The following is a 19,116-nucleotide window of genomic DNA, read 5'->3' as shown; positions in this document are numbered from 1 at the left end:
CAAGTCTCCTGTATTGAAATGAAACTGCCTGTGAAGCCTTCCAAATGGGAAACTAAAGTCTGGACACTGAGTGTCCCCTGGGCTCAGGTCCATCCTGAACCTAGTCCTTGGAGGTGGAGGCAAGAAAAGGGGCAGGGACATGCCTGAGCTGTAATCAAGAGCACGCCAGTCCATGTCTTCCCCTAGTGCTGGAATGAATGATTTATCAACTTTCAAAACGGCAAGGTAAGCACTCGCTGGGTACTGTGGCTGCCACACTGCAGAATCTGGGGCCAGAGTGACTCACACACTGGACTCAGGTGTTTGTTTGACAAGTATGAGGGCGTCCGAGGGTAGATGTGGTCCCAGACGAGGGGATGAAGGCCATGGTGGTCAGGCCAGAGGAAATACACACCAAAGAGTCTCCAGTTAGTCTAGTGGTCCTCTCACCTCAGCATACTTCCGGATCAGGCGGAGCTCCTCGGTCAGCAGGTCTGGGGTGGGGCCATACCTCCCGACGGTGATGCTGACCCCAGGACCATGAATTTAGACTGGCAGCCTGTTCCTTCACTGGCAGCCCCCTTCCTGCCTCTGCCCGCGCCCTCCCCCCACCCCTTGCCAGGCTGAGGAGCAGCAGGAGGGAAGCACTCAGAGAATTGAACAGCAGCCCTGTGGCCCCATCTGTATGTTGCGCCCTCACGTGGTCTGCCGAGGAGGAGGCACGACTGGGTACTTCACGAGGAGCGTGCATGGATGGGCTTGTCCCTGACAAAGCAGGTGATTTGGTATCATCACAGTCATTTTTTGAAGATAGTGAGAGGTAGGAAGAGAAAGTTGTGATGCTGTGAAAATGGGCCAGGTGCCTCCTGGAGGTGACTGCTTGAAACAAACTTTTACAGAGACAGGACTATACCCTAGTTCAATGAATCATTCTAATCAATTCCTTTAGAACCCCAGCGTCTACACCCACGGCTGTCCTGTCACAGGTTTGGCTGCTATATGCTTAACTATAATTTTGCAAAACTTTGCAAGTTCTTCCTTTTCTTGGTTGGGCTGCCCTGCATCATAGATAATCTTTCAGTGTTTGTGGCTGAGCCCATCTGCTGTGCCTGCCCTGGGTTATTTTTCATAAGATGTCTGGAGGAAAGATTTTCCAAAACATTTAAGTCTTCCTTAGACATGGTTTTTGCTAAATCTTGTTTCAAAAGGAACCCCGGATCTGACAGCTCTAAAGTTGGCAACACATTGACAGCTTCCTTCCCCCACCCCACCCCCCCATCCCCACTATTATTTCTCTGGGGACTAATCGATCATTTCCAAGAGAAACTCTCTTGTGGTGGTCAAAGTTGTCCTCAGAGTCACAGTTCCTGCACTTCTGTTGTGTTTTGGCAGCTTGTGGACTTTGTTTTGGACCTGGTGGTGCTGACTCACAGCTACAGACGGGGCTCCTGCTTCGAAGCCCTGTCTTCAACAGTTCCCCAGGATGAGGTTTTTGCTGGCTGCTAGTGTCTTCTGGCTGGCTCTGAGGAACATTTTCCAGCTTTTGAACAGGAAGCCCCCAGTGGCGCTCAGCTGCCTTTATGTAATCCTTAGCTTGTCCCGTGGATTCTGATGGAGAACTGGATGAGGCCTGTCATCCTTGCTACCTCTACCATCGCTGAGTTACTGGATGGTCCCACAATGTGCCTGCTGGTCTGTGATTTGTTCACAGTGCTGCATTTTGTTTCAGTTCTTTTCGAACTAAAACAACAGACAAACATGCGATGGCATGCTTTTCTCTAAATTCCTTGCACCCCATTGCTCTACACCTGAAAAAGGAGGCACGTGCTACCTGCCTTCTCCTTGCCTCCTCTGCACATCTGGAAAAATCTCCAAGTGTCTCTTTAAATGCAGACTGGATCAAGCACATAATCCATTATATGTGGACACACTTTGCTTATAGATCTCTGGTTATCAATGGAGTTGTGTTGGAATTCAGATTTTCACCAAGGCAAATTTAGGCATTCCTTTCTGATGTTAAGGGCCAATATTGACTATGTTTGATACATTAATTTTTTTAAAGATTTATTTTATTTATTTGAAAGACAGAGTTACAGAGAGAGGTAGAGACAGAGAGAGGGGTCCTCCATCTGCTGGTTCACTCCCCAGATGGCCGCAACGGCCGGAGCTGCGCCGGTCCGAAGCCAGGAGCTTCCTCTGGGTCTCCCACATGGGTACAGGGCCTCAAGGACTTGGGCCATCCTCCACTGCTTTCCTAGGCCATAGCAGAGAGCTGGATCGAAAGAGGAGCAGCTGGGACCAGAACTGGCACCCATATGGGATGCCAGCACCTCAGGCCAGGGCTTTAACCCACCGTGCCACAGCGCTGGCCCCAATACATTGATTTTTATCCATGAACAGTTACTCAAATACATCCAATGATCATCTCTCTCTCTCTCTATATATATATATATACATAAATATGCATACATGCACACACATTTTCTATTTGTGAGTAGTAAAGAATAATCTTCAGGAACTTCTCTCGGGCTGTTTCAAGATTATTATTCAAATACAACAACCATTTAAAGCTGGTGTCAAACTTGTTCATCGACCTGAAGGAAGCAGGGCTTAGCTAATAGAACTCGAAGTGTCTCGGAAGAAACTTTTGATCGTCAGCATGAAAGAAAAGAAAGTAGAATCATGGAAGACATGCCAGTGATGGATTTATAAATCTCTTTTCTCCAACATACGCAACAGGCAATGTGAACTTCACTTGATTACAAAATTAACTCTTAGGGAGAACATAGAGACTAAAGAATCTAAGGTTACAATATATGAAGGTATTTCAAAAAATTCATGGAACACTGGAATAAAAAATTAAGTTTAATTTGGTGTAAAAAGTTTTGGAATGCACGTATATCAGGGGTCTCCCGAAAGATCATGGAAAAATGCACAGTATGAAAAAAGTACACACGGATTTCAATGTTTTCAGTTTTTTGCACTAAAAGAAGTTTATCTTTTAATCTCATCTTTCCACAAACTTTCTGAAGTACCTTGTATTTTCAGGGTTGCTAATGGCCAGAACTTCCTTCAATCACCAAACTCAAAACACTGAAGCTGAAATACTTATTTTGGGTAATCGTTAGTGTAGAAATAAATGAATGTGAGTATAGATACATGTGCTTTCTGTTGCTATCAGGGGCGCAAGGATTATGATAATTATATTAGACTTAGAACAAGCATCTTAGGAAAGGAATGCAAGTTTTAGCTCTGTCTGCAGTCACTCTGAAAGTTGCATGAAACACACCACCAACAGGTGCTTTTTATCTTCAAAGAGCTTGTAATTAATTACTCCTTGCAACACACCTGTGGAGTAAGGACTCTATCCCCAATGCCCAGCAAGCAGAGAGAGTCAGGAGGGTGGGAAGAGTGAGAATGGGACTAAGGGCAGGCTCGGTGCCAGAGGGGATTTTGTGATTAGGTTCCAGGCAGTCCTGTTTAATTCTAGACTTCGTGTTATCTATCCACACACAGAGGCAGTTGAAAATGGGAAAAAGGAAACACATTGGGCCTACATTTCTTTCAGAGCATTTCTCTTGAGCTTTGCACTGGGAGGAAGTGGATTCTCTGCACACTCAGCAAAATAATCAGACACTCCGTGGAGAGCTCTTTCTGTCTACTCCAAAAGATAACAAAGGCTCAATCAGAAATCTATGAGCTGAATATGAGAGAAAACAGTTACACTCTGAATGCCCCCACGACTAGATTTATTTTTGGAAAGACTAAATGAAACTGCTTAGTGTTAAGCCATTTAACCTTTTTTTATCCAGGACTTTTTGACACACTGTAGCTTTGTCTGGACTGCTCAGTCCACACATCTCATACATGAGCATGCACCACACACTTACTAGACTGTAATGTAAAAGATGCCTATTCCAAACCATCTGGGAGCTCCTGGCTGACAGCTGACATTTCTTTGCCCCAAATCTGACAAATGCCCTGAATCACTGTGCCAGGCAGCAGCATATTTATAAACTTTGCTCTTCCAACAAGGCTTGATGGCACAATGGCCCACCCCCTGATTTTCCTAATGTTTCCCTACATTTTCTCTACCAACAAAAACGGGGAATAGGGCCTTTGCAACACTCAAGACTACATCAAGTGTTAAAACTTTTAATATTGCTGTTTTGAAAACTGGAGGCTGTGATTCTTGTCTACCAAGACAAACTGACAGGTTTTTTTTTCTTATACTAATCACTACCGTAGCTTTATATAATTCATAGATTATCTGCCTATCTATTATGGTCCCATAAAAATACCATAAGGAAGTAATTATAAAAAATAAAAGCCTGCCAACATTGATCCAATACTGTGGGATCCTTTCCTCTCAGTTGGCAGGTAGAAAACTCAGACAAGGTATTACCTGCTCTCATTTTTGGGGACACTAAGAAGTCTTTCCCACCAACTTCCATTAAGAAGTTGCTAACACTAGGAACAGTTTGGGTAAGTTATCAGTAGGTCCCTACTTTAAGCTTACAATGGAATTCGCAGCTACACTCCCTGGTAGAAGGCAGCCAGTAGTTTTATGCCTGGTTATTTCCCAGACCAATGTGGTGAGTGTCAGCTATTACGCTCTGCACCAGAGTGGGATGAGCCTTCAGCTGTCTCACTGTCCTCAGACAGCAGAAAATGTCAAAGTCCTACCCAGTTATAACCCAACTCCGCTCTAAGAGTCAGTAAATAGATTATACTGTTTTATTGGATTATACTGCATGTTGATGCTTCTCCCTTTCGTTTTGCTTCCTAACATGTACTAGTTGACCAAAAAGAGTGAGAGTTTAAAAGTTAAATATGAGAGATATTGAGAGCAATGGAGATTTATGTGTGAAACACTTCTAAACATGCCCTGTAAGTACAGTAGATTTTCCCCTTACAACCACACCCTGTAAGTGCTGTATTTTCAGAGCTGAACAATTAACATAAGGAGCATGAGTCAGGCTTTGAACAACTCTGTGGGAACCAGAAAGCCTTTTGCTATTAGGAATGATGTAAATTCCCCAAGGCTGGAAGAAGTCCACAATGGAAGGCAGACAGGGTCATAAATAACAACAATGGATTCTGCACACACCACACAAAGTATGGTGCCGTGACAGTGACACTCACTTCAAATCTCAGATCGGATTGAATCACTGTCTTTATTTATTTATTTATAAAACTCAGTTTAAAGACCTCTATGTATTTCCTTTGGGAACTTCAAAAACTTCTTTAAGAAGAAACAGAGCTGCCAGTCGGCTCTCATCCCAAATCCCACTGACCACAGTGGGGGAAAATGTCCTTGTAAGAAAAGGGACAACAGAAAAGGTGACGGCGTGACAGAAGGAAATGTCCAGTTCAAAAAGTCTAAAACCTGTGACTTAGCTTTAAGGGGAAAAAAAGGAAAAGGAAAAGAAAAAAGAAAGAACAGAAAGGCAAGGCGGGTCTCCTGCTTACAAATTAAAACCACATTTTGCAATTTGTTGAAGGAGGCATATTTACATTGGTATAAAGACTGGGTGGGCAGGGGAAAAAAAAAGATTAGCCTCCTTCTTCAGCCCTTGAACTGCCAGGTTTCATTAGAAATCTCTTTTTCTTACGTTTCTAGGGTCAGTTCACTTCCCTTTGTCACTAAATCATAGCTTCCAATCTGCCACCCTCCCTCCCCCGCAACAAGTAACCCTGAGGAAGCAGCTATCACCTGGAAACAGAATTTCCCAGTGGGAGTTATCCTGATTACTAATGGTTTCTCACATCTGGCATCAAAATGCAATCTGCAGCTTTTCCCGAGGCTCAGCTCCAAGGTGCAGATAGACAGTGTGTGCAGAGGAGGCTGCAAGTGTCTCCCGGGCTTACACGTGACTCTACCAACATTTTAGACTCTGCAGTTAATAATGACCCAGTCATCTTCTGCAAAGAATAGAAGTCCAGCATACTCAAAGGAGCTACGGACTGGCCATCCAAAGTCTAGAGTCAGCGCCCCATGGGATTCAGGTATTTAAGAAATGGATTAATCAAGAGCATCTCCGGGGAGCTTCACAACCTGGAAGCCGGCCCTTAGTCTGCAAGTATCATTCCTTGGTATACTCCACCTTGCCACCTGCTTCATCCCTGCCCTACCCCTATTTTAATTTTTCATAGTATTTTAAGCATTTCAAAATTAAACCTTCTACCTATGAAGAGTGTCAATATGCAGTTCTAGGGCAAAATCTAACAGAAATAGGGCCCTAAAAGTCTACTCAACTTCCACTGGCAACTTGAACAGCCCTGGAGCAAGGTGTTAGGTCTTTCCTCCATCCCTGGGAATGCTCTGGGGACCAAGGAATGCGCCCCAGCCTTGAAGACAGTCCAAGCACATGTGCTCCAGTACAGATCCAAGGAGAAGGTGGGGGAGTGTTTGGGTATTTGCTGGGTGATGATAACCCCAGATCTATCTGGTCTGACCTGGTAAACACATTTTAAATGTTACACAGAATGGAATACAAAGAATCCCCACTAGAATAAACTGAGCACTCTTGACTGTATTCAGAGAATGGGTTGGTTTGAAATGCAGTTAGAAACAATGGCTGATGCTCAAGTCAAGTGGATAAACCGAGGAGCTCATTCCAAGATGACTTACTGAAGAACATTTTTGAATAGAACATTGTTGGATTAATGGGGACTGGGGAGAGAACTTGGCTTAAAACAACATAAAGAACACCTACTCTTGGGTTTACAATCTCCTCTCAAGGAGTCTGTAAAACAGAGTCAGGCTTCCAAAGGCCAGTGGGAAGACTGGCTGCATCAGGGGTGCTATGGGAGCTTTTTAAAAATATAGATTCCCAGGCCCCGTGCCTGGAAGTTCTGATTCACAAGATCCGGGGTGCGGCTCGGAGAGCTATATTTAGGTTCCCAGGTGATTCGAATACTACTGATATATAAGAACAACACTTGACAAGGCAGAGCAATGGATAAAGAAATGCACACTGGTACAATGAGATGGCATTTTGCAAAGTGGGGTCCAGTTATCCCAGACATCAAATCACCTGGGGAGTTTGTTAAAATGCTTTCCAGATTCTACCCAAGAATTTTGATCTCTAGGGGTTGTGATCCCCAGTATAACTAAGGACCCTTCATTTCTTTTATTTCTTTTTAAGTTTTTTTTTTTTTTTTTTTTTTTGACAGGCAGAGTGGATAGTGAGAGACAGAGAGAGACAGAGACAAAGGTCTTCCTTTACCGTTGGTTCACCCTCCAATGGCCACTGCGGCCGGCACACCCACTGATCCGAAGCCAGGAGCTAGGTGCTTCTCCTAGTCTCCCACGTGGGTGCAGGGGCCCAAGCACTTGGGCCATCCTCCACTGCCTTCCCGGGCCACAGCAGAGAGCTGGCCTGGAAGAGGAGCAACTGGGACAGAATCCGGCGCCCTGACCAGGACTAGAACCTGGGGTACTGGTGCTGCAGGCAGAGGATTAGCCTAGTGAGCCTCGGCGCCGGCCAGGACCCTCCATTTCAAAGGCACCTGGAATTGATGAGGAAGCAGAATAATGCAACTAGGCAAACCGGTACTCTGCACCCCGCACTGCTTGAGGTCGCTGGAGGAAAGGACGGGGACCCACAGACAAAAGACCTGGACTTCCTGCAGCCTCCATCTCCAGAGGGAAGACAAAAAAACATCTGAAGTCAGGTGGTGATGATGCCATGAGGAGAAACAAATGTCTAAGATCATGGGTGCTATTTCCTTATTCATCTGAAAGAGATGGAGAGAGAACACTCCCATCTGAGGGTTCACTCCTCTAATGCCTGCACCAGCTGGGCCTGGGGCAGGCCGAAACCAGGAACTTGGAACCCAAACCTGATCTCCCACATGAGCAGGACTCAGACAACTTGAGCCATCAACGCTGCCTCCCAGGGTACACATTAGCAGGAAGCTGGAATTGGGGGCGGTGCCAGGTCTATTAAGACCGGGCAGTCTGATGTAAGATCCAGGTGTCCCAAGCAATGTCTTAACCACTGAGCCAAAGGCTCACACCCTAGGTACTAGTTAGATATAGTGTTCAGGGAAGGCTGTGGTTGGTCACAAGGTGAGTTTTACACAGAGACCTGAGTGAATGACAACTGGCATTTCAGGCAGGTGGAACAGTGAACACCCAGGCCCTGAGGACAGGGTGCCTGGAAGAGTGGAGAGAGAAGGGATAGATAAGAGGGGTAAAGGGAGATTGGGGGAGGGTAGGGAAAGTAGGAGAGGGAGGGAGAGAGAGAAGGAGAGATAGAGACAGACACACAGAGAGAATTGGTGGTAGAAGGGTAAAATTGTTTATGGCTTTTGTAAAGATGGCAAGTTTGGCTGTGAAGATGATGGGCTCATGGAAGGTTCTGAGAAGCAAAGTGATTGGACATTTTTAAAGAATCATTACAGGGAGATGAGTGATGAGGCCCTGGCAATAGTCCATTCAGAGATGATGGGTCTTGGAGGAGGTGGGTGGTGGGAAGAAGTGGCTAGACTGGAAATATAATCAAGATAAAATGATTCCATAGAGGCGAGAGAAAAATGAAATGAAAGTGATGAATACAATGTCAGTAAAAGTGACAACTGTGTGGAATGCTGCTGACATATTACAAATGAAAAGTGACCATTGGATAAAGGTGACCCTGTCTTTTGCTGTTTTTGGTAAAGTGTTGGAACCTGAAATGGAATCAAGAGGGAAGTGGAGACCAGAAAGCTCCAGCAGAAATACAATGCGGACTGTATAAGTAACTTGAACTTTTCTATAGACCCATTAAAAAAGTAGAAGGAAACTGGTGAAATTAAATTTCAATAAAGCATATAAGATCTAAAACATTATCATTGTATGTATTTAATATAAAATATTGAAGTTATTTTATATACTAAGTCTGGGAAATCAGGTGTGTATTTTATACTTATAGTATATCATTTCTGAATCACATTTTAAATGCTCAATAGCCAAACGCAATTAATGGCAATGGTCCTGGCCAGAACAGGTCTAGATAATACTTTAGGAGACTTTTTAAGTAATGAAAAATAGAGATACAGGGGCACACACTAATGTCCCCCTCACTACAGCTATATGAAGTAGATGTTATTATGAAGGGACTTTAAGATACTCATGGAAGGCTGGCGCTGCGGCTCAATAGGCTAATCCTCCACCTAGCGGCGCCGGCACACTGGGTTCTAGTCCCGGTCGGGGTGCCGGATTCTGTCCCGGTTGCCCCTCTTCCAGGCCAGCTCTCTGCTGTGGCCCGGGAAGGCAGTGGAGGATGGCCCAAGTGCTTGGGCCCTGCACCCCATGGGAAACCAGGAGAAGCACCTGGCTCCTGCCTTCGGATCAGCGCGGTGCGCCGGCTGCAGCGCGCTGGCCGTGGCGGCCATTGGAGGGTGAACCAACGGCAAAAAGGAAGACCTTTCTCTCTGTCTCTCTCTCACTATCCACTCTGCCTGTCAAAACAAACCAACAAACAAACAAACAAAAAAAGATACTCATGGAGAAATGGAACAAAAAGATAAAAAATATAAACTTTATTTTTCAACATAACCTCTATAGAATTCAAGACACTTTTGTAAGCAACAATAACCATTTAGTCCATCCCTGAGGAACTGAGGGTGCTGGGAATTTAACCATGCCAACCCATTATGTTACACTGTTAACTGAAGAAAAACATAGGTGTATGAGTGTGTGTACATACACACACACATACACACACATATATAATAAGATTATGCAACAAAAAGAAGTCAGAAGGAGCCAAATCAGGACTGTTGTAAGGTGGATGTGTAATGCTTTCCCCATTGAAACTTGCAGAACGGTCCTTGTTTGATGAGAGAAATGAGCAGGAACGCAGCAATGCTGTGGTAGAGGCAAACTCTCTGGTAAAGCTTTTCTGGGAGTTTTTCTGCTACAATTTTGACTAACTTTCTCAAAACACCCTCATGATAAGCAGATGTCATCATTCTTTGGACCTCCAGAAACTCAACAAGCAAAAAATCCTTTAAGCATCTCAATAAACTGTTGCCATGACCTTTGCTCTTGACATGTCTGCTTTTGCTTTGACTGGACCACTTCTCCCCCTTGGTAGCCATTGTTTTGATTGTGCTTTGTCTTCAGCCTTGTTTCATCTGGTATTGCAATTCATGGAAGAAATGCTTCAGGATGTTGATTCCATGTGTTTAAAATTTCCATTGAAAGCTCTGCTTGTACACAGTTGTGGGACTCCTGGAGCAAAGTTTGCTTGACTTTAAGTTTTCAGTTGGAATGGTGTGAGTGGAACTAGTTGAGATGTTTATGGTGTTACTATTGTTTCTGCTGTCAACTACTGCTGGTCTTCAACTGGGGCATGAACATAAATTTTTTCTAGATTCATGTGGATGGTCTGGTGCTGCAGGCTTCTTTAAAATTATCTTACCCTTTCTTAAAACATGTAATCCATTTGGAAAATGCCGATTTCTCTGGGGCATAAACTTTTCATATAGTACCAATGATTTCACCACTCTTCCACCCACGCTTCACCATCAATTTGATGTTTGTTGTTGCTTCAATTTTAGTAGAAGTCATGTTGTGCTGAGAGGGACTCCTTTCAAACTTATGTCTTATCCTTCTTACAGCCTCAAACTAGATCCTGTTCAGACATGTTATGACATGTTAGTATGTGTTTATTTTGGAGAGAAAATATTTAAATCTACAAGTAGTTTTTTCATAATACATTTTTTCCATGAACATTTGGAAGACCCCTGGTATTACTACCACACCACCAGCTAACACCTAATTCAACATGGACAAAACAGATTGGGTAGGCAATGCTACTTCTCATCTGAAAAACTGGGCTTTGTTGGGAAGATCTTACAGCTAGCTATCCAGCACCTTCCTGCGGGCTCAAGGGCATCAGTAATAGTTGAAATTGAGATGATACTTGAGGACTTAACAGCAGGCTACTTGTCACTCCAAGAGCCCCATGGGTGCACCAACCAATCACAGCTAATCCTTACCACATAGCCCACCCTTTGCATAGTCCTCCTAGCACAACTGTAGCCACAGCCAGAAGCATGTGACAGAACTATCCCACCAAACTCTTGTTTTTAGGATTGTAAAACATATAAAGGCAATAATGGGATGTGGAAAAAGTCTTTAATGCTATCAAGATTATGTCAAGGTAACATTTAACGTAATAACGTGGTGCTCTCATTCTTTATCTTGTGACTGTTGGCTCTTTTTTTTTTTTGAATTTGTTTATGTACATGAGTTTCTTCTGAATCCCTTTTATTTACCCTCAAATGAAAATGCCTTAACGGTAAGATTTTAAGTAGGCCATTCATAGACTATTAAAATATAGAGTCTTAGGACACATTGAAAACATCACCACTCTTAATCCCTCATGACCATATGTGCCAAGAAGGACACCACTCAAGCTGACCGAACCAGGACACCTGCAGGATGAGCACAGAGCTGAGGGCAGTGGAGACCTTGGTCTCACGGTTATCACTGGCTTGTTGAAGGCTGGTTTCTCAACCCCTGATGGCTGGTTTTTCAACTACTTCCCTGGACTGTTTGGAAAAGATAAATGCAGTAAAGTGGGTGAATGCAGCATGCACTGGAAAATCTTCTTGAAATTATTGAAAAAGAAAATTTGTTGCCTTCACAAACTATATGGGGTTGTGATTCTCAAAGTCCTGTTTCCAAGCTCTCTTCTGGTCCTCACTGGGTATTCAACAGGAAGGTATTGTCACTCTTTGACAGATGAGAAAAATGAGACTCATAGTCTTTGTGTTACAGGACTGAGTCCAAGAGGCCTTCCCCTAGCAGTGCTGTCTTCACTCTGTCCAGTGACCGTACTGTCATTCATCATCACAGGCAGAGATGAAGTCACATAAAGGGGAGAGGACTCTTAGTCAGAAGTCCTTGGCTCTAGTCCCTCACTGGTCAGCATCTGGGTGTGAAATTTGGACAACAGACTTATCTTCATTGAGCATTAGTTTCCTCATCTATAAATAAGGGAAGAAAAAATATTTCTAGGGGCCAGCGCTATGGGGTAGCAGGTTAAGTCGTTGCCTGCAACGCCGGCATCCCATATGGGTGCAGGCTGCTCGACTTCCCATCCAGCTCCCTGCTAATGTGCCTGGGAAAGCAATGGAGGATGGCCCAAGTCCTTGGGCCCCTGTACCCACATGGAAGACTTGGAAGAAGCTCCTGGCTCCTGGCTTTGGACTGGCCCAGTTCTTGTTATTGTAGTCATTTGGGCAGTGAACCAGCTGCTGGAAGATCTCTCTCTCTCTCTCTCTCTCTGCCTCTCCTTCTCTGTAACTCTGCCTTTCAAGTAAAAATAAATAAATCTTTACAAAAAAAGAAAATAATATTTCTATAATGGATACTTCTTGATTTCCTGGAAGTAATATTCAGATTTTACCTAGGGAATCACATTCTTGCCCTACATGCAAGGACCATGTATTTTAAGACTTTGTCTCTATATCTGACTCCAGAAAGGGGCCTGTGATTCAGTCTGGGCCGACAGGAACACAGGTACTGAATTTCAGAATCTTAAAGAGAAGCATGAAACACAGTAGTCCAGGGCAGACTCCAGTCTCCCTTGCTCCAGCAGGATACGAACCGGGAGCTGCCTGGACCAAGCGCCACATACAGGCTGAGAATGAAGTAAGCAAAGTAGGAAGGCAGGGCCAGATGTGGTGAGAACCAGTCTTAATGATAATCTTTGTGCCTCCGATCAAACTGTACCTGAAGTCTGGACTTTTCAGGGACGTGAGCCAAAAACCTTCCTTTTTTTTCGCTAAACCATTTTGAGTTGGCCTTCCTGTCCTTTGAAAATGAAAAAGTTCAAGACTGATACAATCTCCTTTCAGGTCTGTTGCACTAAATAAGTTATTGTACGTGACTGGCTCTCTGCACTCTGCAAACAATTAAGGCCTTTTGCAAACAATAAAAGTAGAGCATAAGTGTAATATCTTATTAGCTTATTTTGAGGCACTGAATAACATTAAAGTATAAAGCTGGAACTACTTTCAGTTCTTTATGATTTTATTACAATGAAACAAAAATCAGAAAAATTACTCTCATCTTGTGGTGGGATGCCTATGATTGTAGTAGCATCAGTATTGTGAAATCTGACACGATCTGAAAGCTTGGGGTTAGTTATAGAGAGCTCAAGCAAAGAATAAATATGACAGTCTTGGACCATAAGGAAGTCACGTGTCTTAAAAATGAGTAAGAAGCCTCTTTCCCAAATTTCACTTCTAATACATTCTGAAATTATTTGATAATAAGGAAGTATAAATGGGAAAACAGGTGGGATGGAAATTAAAAGAAAGGGTAGAGCTGTACAGGTGGTGACTCTAAGGGATGGAAGCCCTGTGTAAAATGAGAAGGAAAGCAGCACCTTGTGACTACCACTAGCACTGACGCCGTTTCTGCTAAAGGTGATGAGGGTGGACTTTTGTTGCCGAGACACCGTGGACAGAGCACAGTGTAGTGGCTAGCACCTGGTAAATGCGATGCCCACGAGGCAGACACGAGCTTCTCTAGGTTAGGGATGAAGAAAGTCAAAATTCTGGTCACGTCAGCTACTGGATTTCCAAAGCAAGGTGTCGGTCTTCTGCTCCCCTGTCTTTGACCCCAGTCCGTCCTCTCAGTCTTTCCTTTCTCTGCCTTCCCCTGAAAGGATGGGTCTCTAAAGGGAAGGAGAGCTGGGGGCTAGCTGTGCTAGTCATGAATGCTCTACTATTTTCTTAAAAAAATTATTTTAAAGTTTTCTTTGATTGATGATTACAGAGCTGTTGTGTGCATCTAGGGAAGTAGTAATAAGTAGTTTTAAAGGATGTTCCCCTAAAAATGTCAGCAATGAAAAACAAAATCAAGGAAGTTATTTTACAGGAAGTACACATTTCACAGGGATTTTCCAGTTTGCATTCACCTGCCCTAAAAACCTAAATATACATCTGGATCTAACTCGGTCCCACTGAGGCCATACAACTGAGACAGGACTTGGTCATTTTGAAGAATTTGTATGTCTGGGCCAGTGTTTAACACTAAGGGTGGGGGTGGGGAGATGACCTTGACCATTGTGAGAATTGGATGAAAGCTATTTAAGTTTTACCAAAAAAACCATAATAATATGCAAACTATTTTTTTAATTCTAGGGAATTCATGAATCACAGTTTAATAACCCTCAGTTTCAAAACAGAAGGGAAATATTTGTGAAAACGAGAGATTTAGTGGGCATTATCCAAAGCAGAGATGGCCTCTGGGGGATCTCCTTGTTAAAAATGCCTCCCCCAGCAAAGGCCTATGATAGAAAAAAAGCCAACACCTGCAAGAAGACGGCCAGCCCTTCATTCAGGGTGATCTCCTCTTTCCTACCCTCTCACATGGCTGAGCATTTGGGCCTACATAGCATGGGAGAGGAGAAAGGTGGGCAAAGATATGGTCCCGTCATGCAGGTGGCGAGGCAGTGCGAAGCGGGCCCCCAGGAGCCAAGGACATTGGTGGGAAAGAGGCAGCGGAGCCAGAGACAAGACACCACAGAGGAATGTCTCATTCCAAACGCTGCTTGGCGCTGGCCCTCTGCCCAGGGATGTGGAAGGAACAGCTCTTGCCATTTCCCCTAAACAGAGAGCCCCTCTTTCCAAGACTCAGATCTTATGATAGTAACTGCTTTTGTGGACTAGGCTTGGGAATCTCTTCCTCAATGACGACATTGTCTCCTTGGGAAAATGGGTACTGAATTCTAAATCATCTGTTTCCCAGTGAACTTTCCAAACACAAGCCACTCATACATCCAACTCTGCCTGTGCGATGGCTGGTGCTATTATGAACAGCATGAGCTCTTGGGAATTTGAGCCCCAGCAGTCTGTTGTTTTTTACTTCCTGTGTACCTCAGAGAAGTGGCTGGGTCCTTCCTCCAAAGACATATCTCAATGTGGGTCTATGGCAGTGAGTGGAAATGACAAGGGTTTAGCTGGTGCTCTCTGCTCTCTTTTTATAGGTTTAGTTATTTATCTGAAGGGCAGAGAATAAGAGAGAGGTATAGATGGAAAGGGGAGGGGAGAGGGAGACAGAGAGGGAGAGAGGGAGAGAGGGGGAGGTATCATCCACTTGCTGATTCACTCCCTAAATGGCCTAACAGCTGATCTCCCACATGGATAGCAGAGTCACTGGTTGGCTGGCTACAGGGGGCTTGTCACTTTCTGGTACTTTAGTTTTTTAAAAAATTAACTTATTTATTTGAAAGGCACAGTGACATGGCACACACACACAGTGATTGATCATTCATCTGCTGGTTTTCTGCACAAACGCTTGCAACAGCCAGGGCTGTGCCAGGCTGAAGCCAGGAGCCAATAACTCCTCAAAAGTGGCAGGAACCTAGGTATTTGAGCCATCATCTGTTTCCTCCTAGGCATAACAGTGGGAAGCTGGATCAGAAGCAGAGGTGGAGTTCCACCCCAGGCACTCTGATATGGGATGTAGGTAACCTGCTGAGTTACAACACCTATCTCTGGTAACTCAGCTTTGACAGCTGCAAAATGAAGTTGAGCTGGCAAGTGGAGACCAAAAAGGAGGGTGCTGAGCCTCTTGAGGTAACGGGTATGAATGGATGCTATCAGCTATTTTGCTCATTTCAAGCACAAGGGGGAGGCCGGCGCTGCGGCTCACTAGGCTAATCCTCCACCTAACGGCGCCGGCACACCGGGTTCTAGTCCCGGTCGGGGCGCCGGATTCTGTCCCGGTTGCCCTTCTTCCAGGCCAGCTCTCTGCTGTGGCCCGGGAGTGCAGTGGAGGATGGCCCAAGTGCTTGGGCCCTGCACCCACATGGGAAACCAGGAGAAGCACCTGGCTCCTGCCTTCGATCAGTGCGGTGTGCTGGCCACAGCGGCCATTGGAGGGTAAACCAACGGCAAAAGGAAGACCTCTCTCTCACTGTCCACTCTGCCTGTCAGAAAAAAAAAAAAAAAAAAGGCACAGGGGGAAGAAGCACAGCTACCTGCCAATTTGGTAAGAATGATCCTGAAATGAACTCCTCTAGTGAAGAAGGGACATGATGATGATAATACTGTCTATCTGGAGCATTTACATGACATTTCAACATTCACCAACTCACCTGATCCTCAGGGAAACTTGGGAAAGCCTGCATGGCAGGCATCACTTTGACCCATTAGTGAATTAGGGGACGAGGCTCCAAGAAGGCAAACAATGCATCTGAGACCAGAGAAGCAGTGGTCAGAGTTGGGCCTTTGCATTTTAACTGCTCTATCTTCCAGTTGTTCAAGTCCCCGCCTTGTTTTTTCCTATTTCTATCAGGTAAGCGTTTCTCAAAGGCCACTAACAGCTCTCTGCACACCAGAAAACTGCAGCGTAAGAACAAACACAAAGGCTGCAGGCCCAGACACAACCTAGTGTAACTGATCTTAACTATTCCAATTCATTTATCCTATCCCATTCTAATTCAGCAAAGAGTAAATCCCCTTGCGGGGTGGGGCATGAACCATTTCACATTTGGAAGAATTCTATTTTTAGAAAAAGAGAACAAAACTTCAGGTTACTCTAACATGTAAGCAAAGGATACTTAGTTTAAACAAACAAAAAAAAAGATCTCACCCAAGAAATATTTTCTCTTATATTTTCTGCTACAGTCTAGAACAAGTAACTAGCAAAGAACATCTTCATCCATTCCACCTGCCTTTTCATTAGTATCATCCACCTGCTAGTTCCCATGAGGGCAGGTGGGAGGGCCCCTCTCCAACGAAAATGGTCCACCCACAGATCCTGCTAAGGGACATCCAAGAAGTCCTCCAGCTAAGGGACAAAGAGGGAGCCAGGTACCTAGAGCTGCCTCATTTTCATGAGTGAGGCACATGGAGCTTGGCCTGTTCCGTAAGACTAAAAACCATAATTCACATGATGCTGGTCAACACACAGAAGGAGGATCTCAAATCACAAACTAAACCAAGTTCCATACAAAACAGCACAAGAATATAAGTACATATTTAGCGAATTTGGAAAATATAATGCCGAGATCATCAATAGCAGTCACTGTTATGGAAAATAGAAATTTGAGGACACAGACTTATACCAAACAGCAATGACACACAATTGAAAGGTAAATGACAAACTAAGAGCTACTTTCCTTACTATTTAAGGAGTTTTTATAAAGCAAGGAATTTGTGAAATATAAAACATGAACAGAAATATGGATACAAACACACAATTCACAAATGAATGGAGACTTAGTTAAAATAAATGCACATTGACCTCAGTTATGAAGCATGCATGAGGGACAGACACAGATTATATCAGTAACAGAGGTTATCTTTGGGTTGGGAGGTGCAGATAGTCTTTATTTTCTATGTATATATTTGGATTTACATTTTTTTGTACAGTGAACATGTACAATTTTGGTAATCAGTTATTAAATAAATACTAAGATCAGAGCACTCTGGAAAATGTGAAGTATGGAAAGAGTTCTTCCCTATTCAAGGAATTTTTCCTAGGGCTGCAGGACGCCCTCATTAAGGGCCTCCATGTAACGCACCAGTAGCACTGGTTCACTAAGTACAATGTTCAATGTACTAAGTAAGTTCAATGTACTAAGTTCAATGTACAATGTTCACTAAGTACAATGAGAAATGAGACTAGATTTGTAAAGCCTATGATACTGGAAAAGTCACCTACTGCTTATTTAATCTTTCTAATAAAAAAAAAAAAAACAGAATTCTTTTCCTGAATGAACTGACTTATACCTATGTCAAAGCTCCCTTAAGAAAGTTAAACAAGTCTGTCATCAGGGTACAAAAGTCAGTGCGTAATCAGATTGTTAAGTACATTACAGAGGCTAAAATGTTTCCTTATAACTTCTATTTATCTTTCCTAAAACAGAATATAACTCTATCCTCCCAATTTTTTTATGACGATTGAAAAATGTACCAGTAAAGTTATTTTGTAGAAAGTTGCTTAAGTTTTTATTTAGCTACATTTTCACTGCCCCCTCTGACAGAATTTCTGTGTGAGTAAAGAGTTTTGAGATAACTTGATACCCATTCCTGCCCCCTCCCCTCCCTGATCCCCCTCCCGAGAGGAGGGCCAAGGCCCACTGAGGTTGGATTACGCACAGCTGAGGAATACAACGGCCTAACTAAAAATAACCCAGCCAGCAGCAGTTTATTGCCCGAGATTCATTTTCACTTCAGTTTTATATTCATAAACTGGAAGGAAAATTCTTTCAGGCCAAACAGTAGTCTGACTTGAGAGAAGTGCTCAACTTGGTGCTTAAACATGGTCTCTTGTCAGGTGGCCCGGTAATCCTTCTACTTACTCGGCATTTCAGGGACATCGCCTGGTGTGGCTGGGCTGTGTCTCCAGAACCCTGACAGTTAGCTTCACAGTTCAGCCGCAGCTCATTTAAGCATCAGGAAGAGATTCCAATATCCTCCCGTACATATGCACTTGCACTATGTGCCTTTTTTTTTTTTTTTTAATTTCCAAAAGAATCATAGACCTCGACAGTTTAGGCTTTAAAAGGGAGAATGTCAATCTAGAATTCTAGACTTTTCTTCTGCGTAGTGGAAAATACGTAACTGAACGATGAAAGGAACAGGTGCTAAGCGCAATCATCTTTAGGAAAAATGCAATTATACTTTCCAATCAGCAGGGTGCCTTTACTTAGCACTGACTTGCCAGATTATAAGCTCCTTGAGGGCAGAAGCATTTTTAAGCTTTTGTTTCCCCAGTGCCTATTAGAGGTCCTGACACAGAGCCAGCCACACAGCAAATTATGTTAAAATGCGATGGTCAGAACAGATGGGAAACGGGGGGGCGGGCATGGGGTGTCCCCAGAGACTGGGAGGAGTGGCTGTACCTAAGACACAGTGAAAGATTAGCTGTGTGCTACCCCTGATATATCCTATGATTATTTACACAATTTTAATAAGGAAATAATAGAAATAAAAAATAATCTAAAATTTTCCAAAGCCTCCAAGGTTTTACATCAGAAAGAAAACAGACTCTACCTAGGAACTTAGGTTTGTAAAAACAAAATATTGTTAGAACAGAGGTAATGACAATTTGCTTAATGGTCTTCATATTTTTTTAAGGACAAAACAGGTAAGGACAGGAAACAGCAACAAAAA

At 43.7% G+C, this 19,116-nt stretch overlaps 1 protein-coding gene across 1 annotated transcript in view; it reads right to left on the bottom strand.

The window, feature by feature from the left end:
- Nucleotides 1-964: 964 nt before the first annotated feature.
- SLX4IP (SLX4 interacting protein) overlaps nucleotides 965-19,116 on the bottom strand; it is a 195,704-nt gene continuing 177,552 nt past the window's right edge. The window contains 4 exon segments of the mRNA XM_008256377.4: nucleotides 965-1,276; nucleotides 1,279-1,613; nucleotides 1,615-1,719; nucleotides 3,537-3,637. Coding sequence (XP_008254599.2) covers nucleotides 987-1,276; nucleotides 1,279-1,613; nucleotides 1,615-1,719; nucleotides 3,537-3,637 — 831 coding nt within the window. The 3' untranslated portion in view covers nucleotides 965-986.

The sequence above is a fragment of the Oryctolagus cuniculus genome, chromosome 11 (assembly GCF_964237555.1).
Source record: "Oryctolagus cuniculus chromosome 11, mOryCun1.1, whole genome shotgun sequence".
NCBI classification, from domain to species: domain Eukaryota; kingdom Metazoa; phylum Chordata; class Mammalia; order Lagomorpha; family Leporidae; genus Oryctolagus; species Oryctolagus cuniculus.
This window is presented reverse-complemented; position numbering and strand designations above follow the sequence as displayed.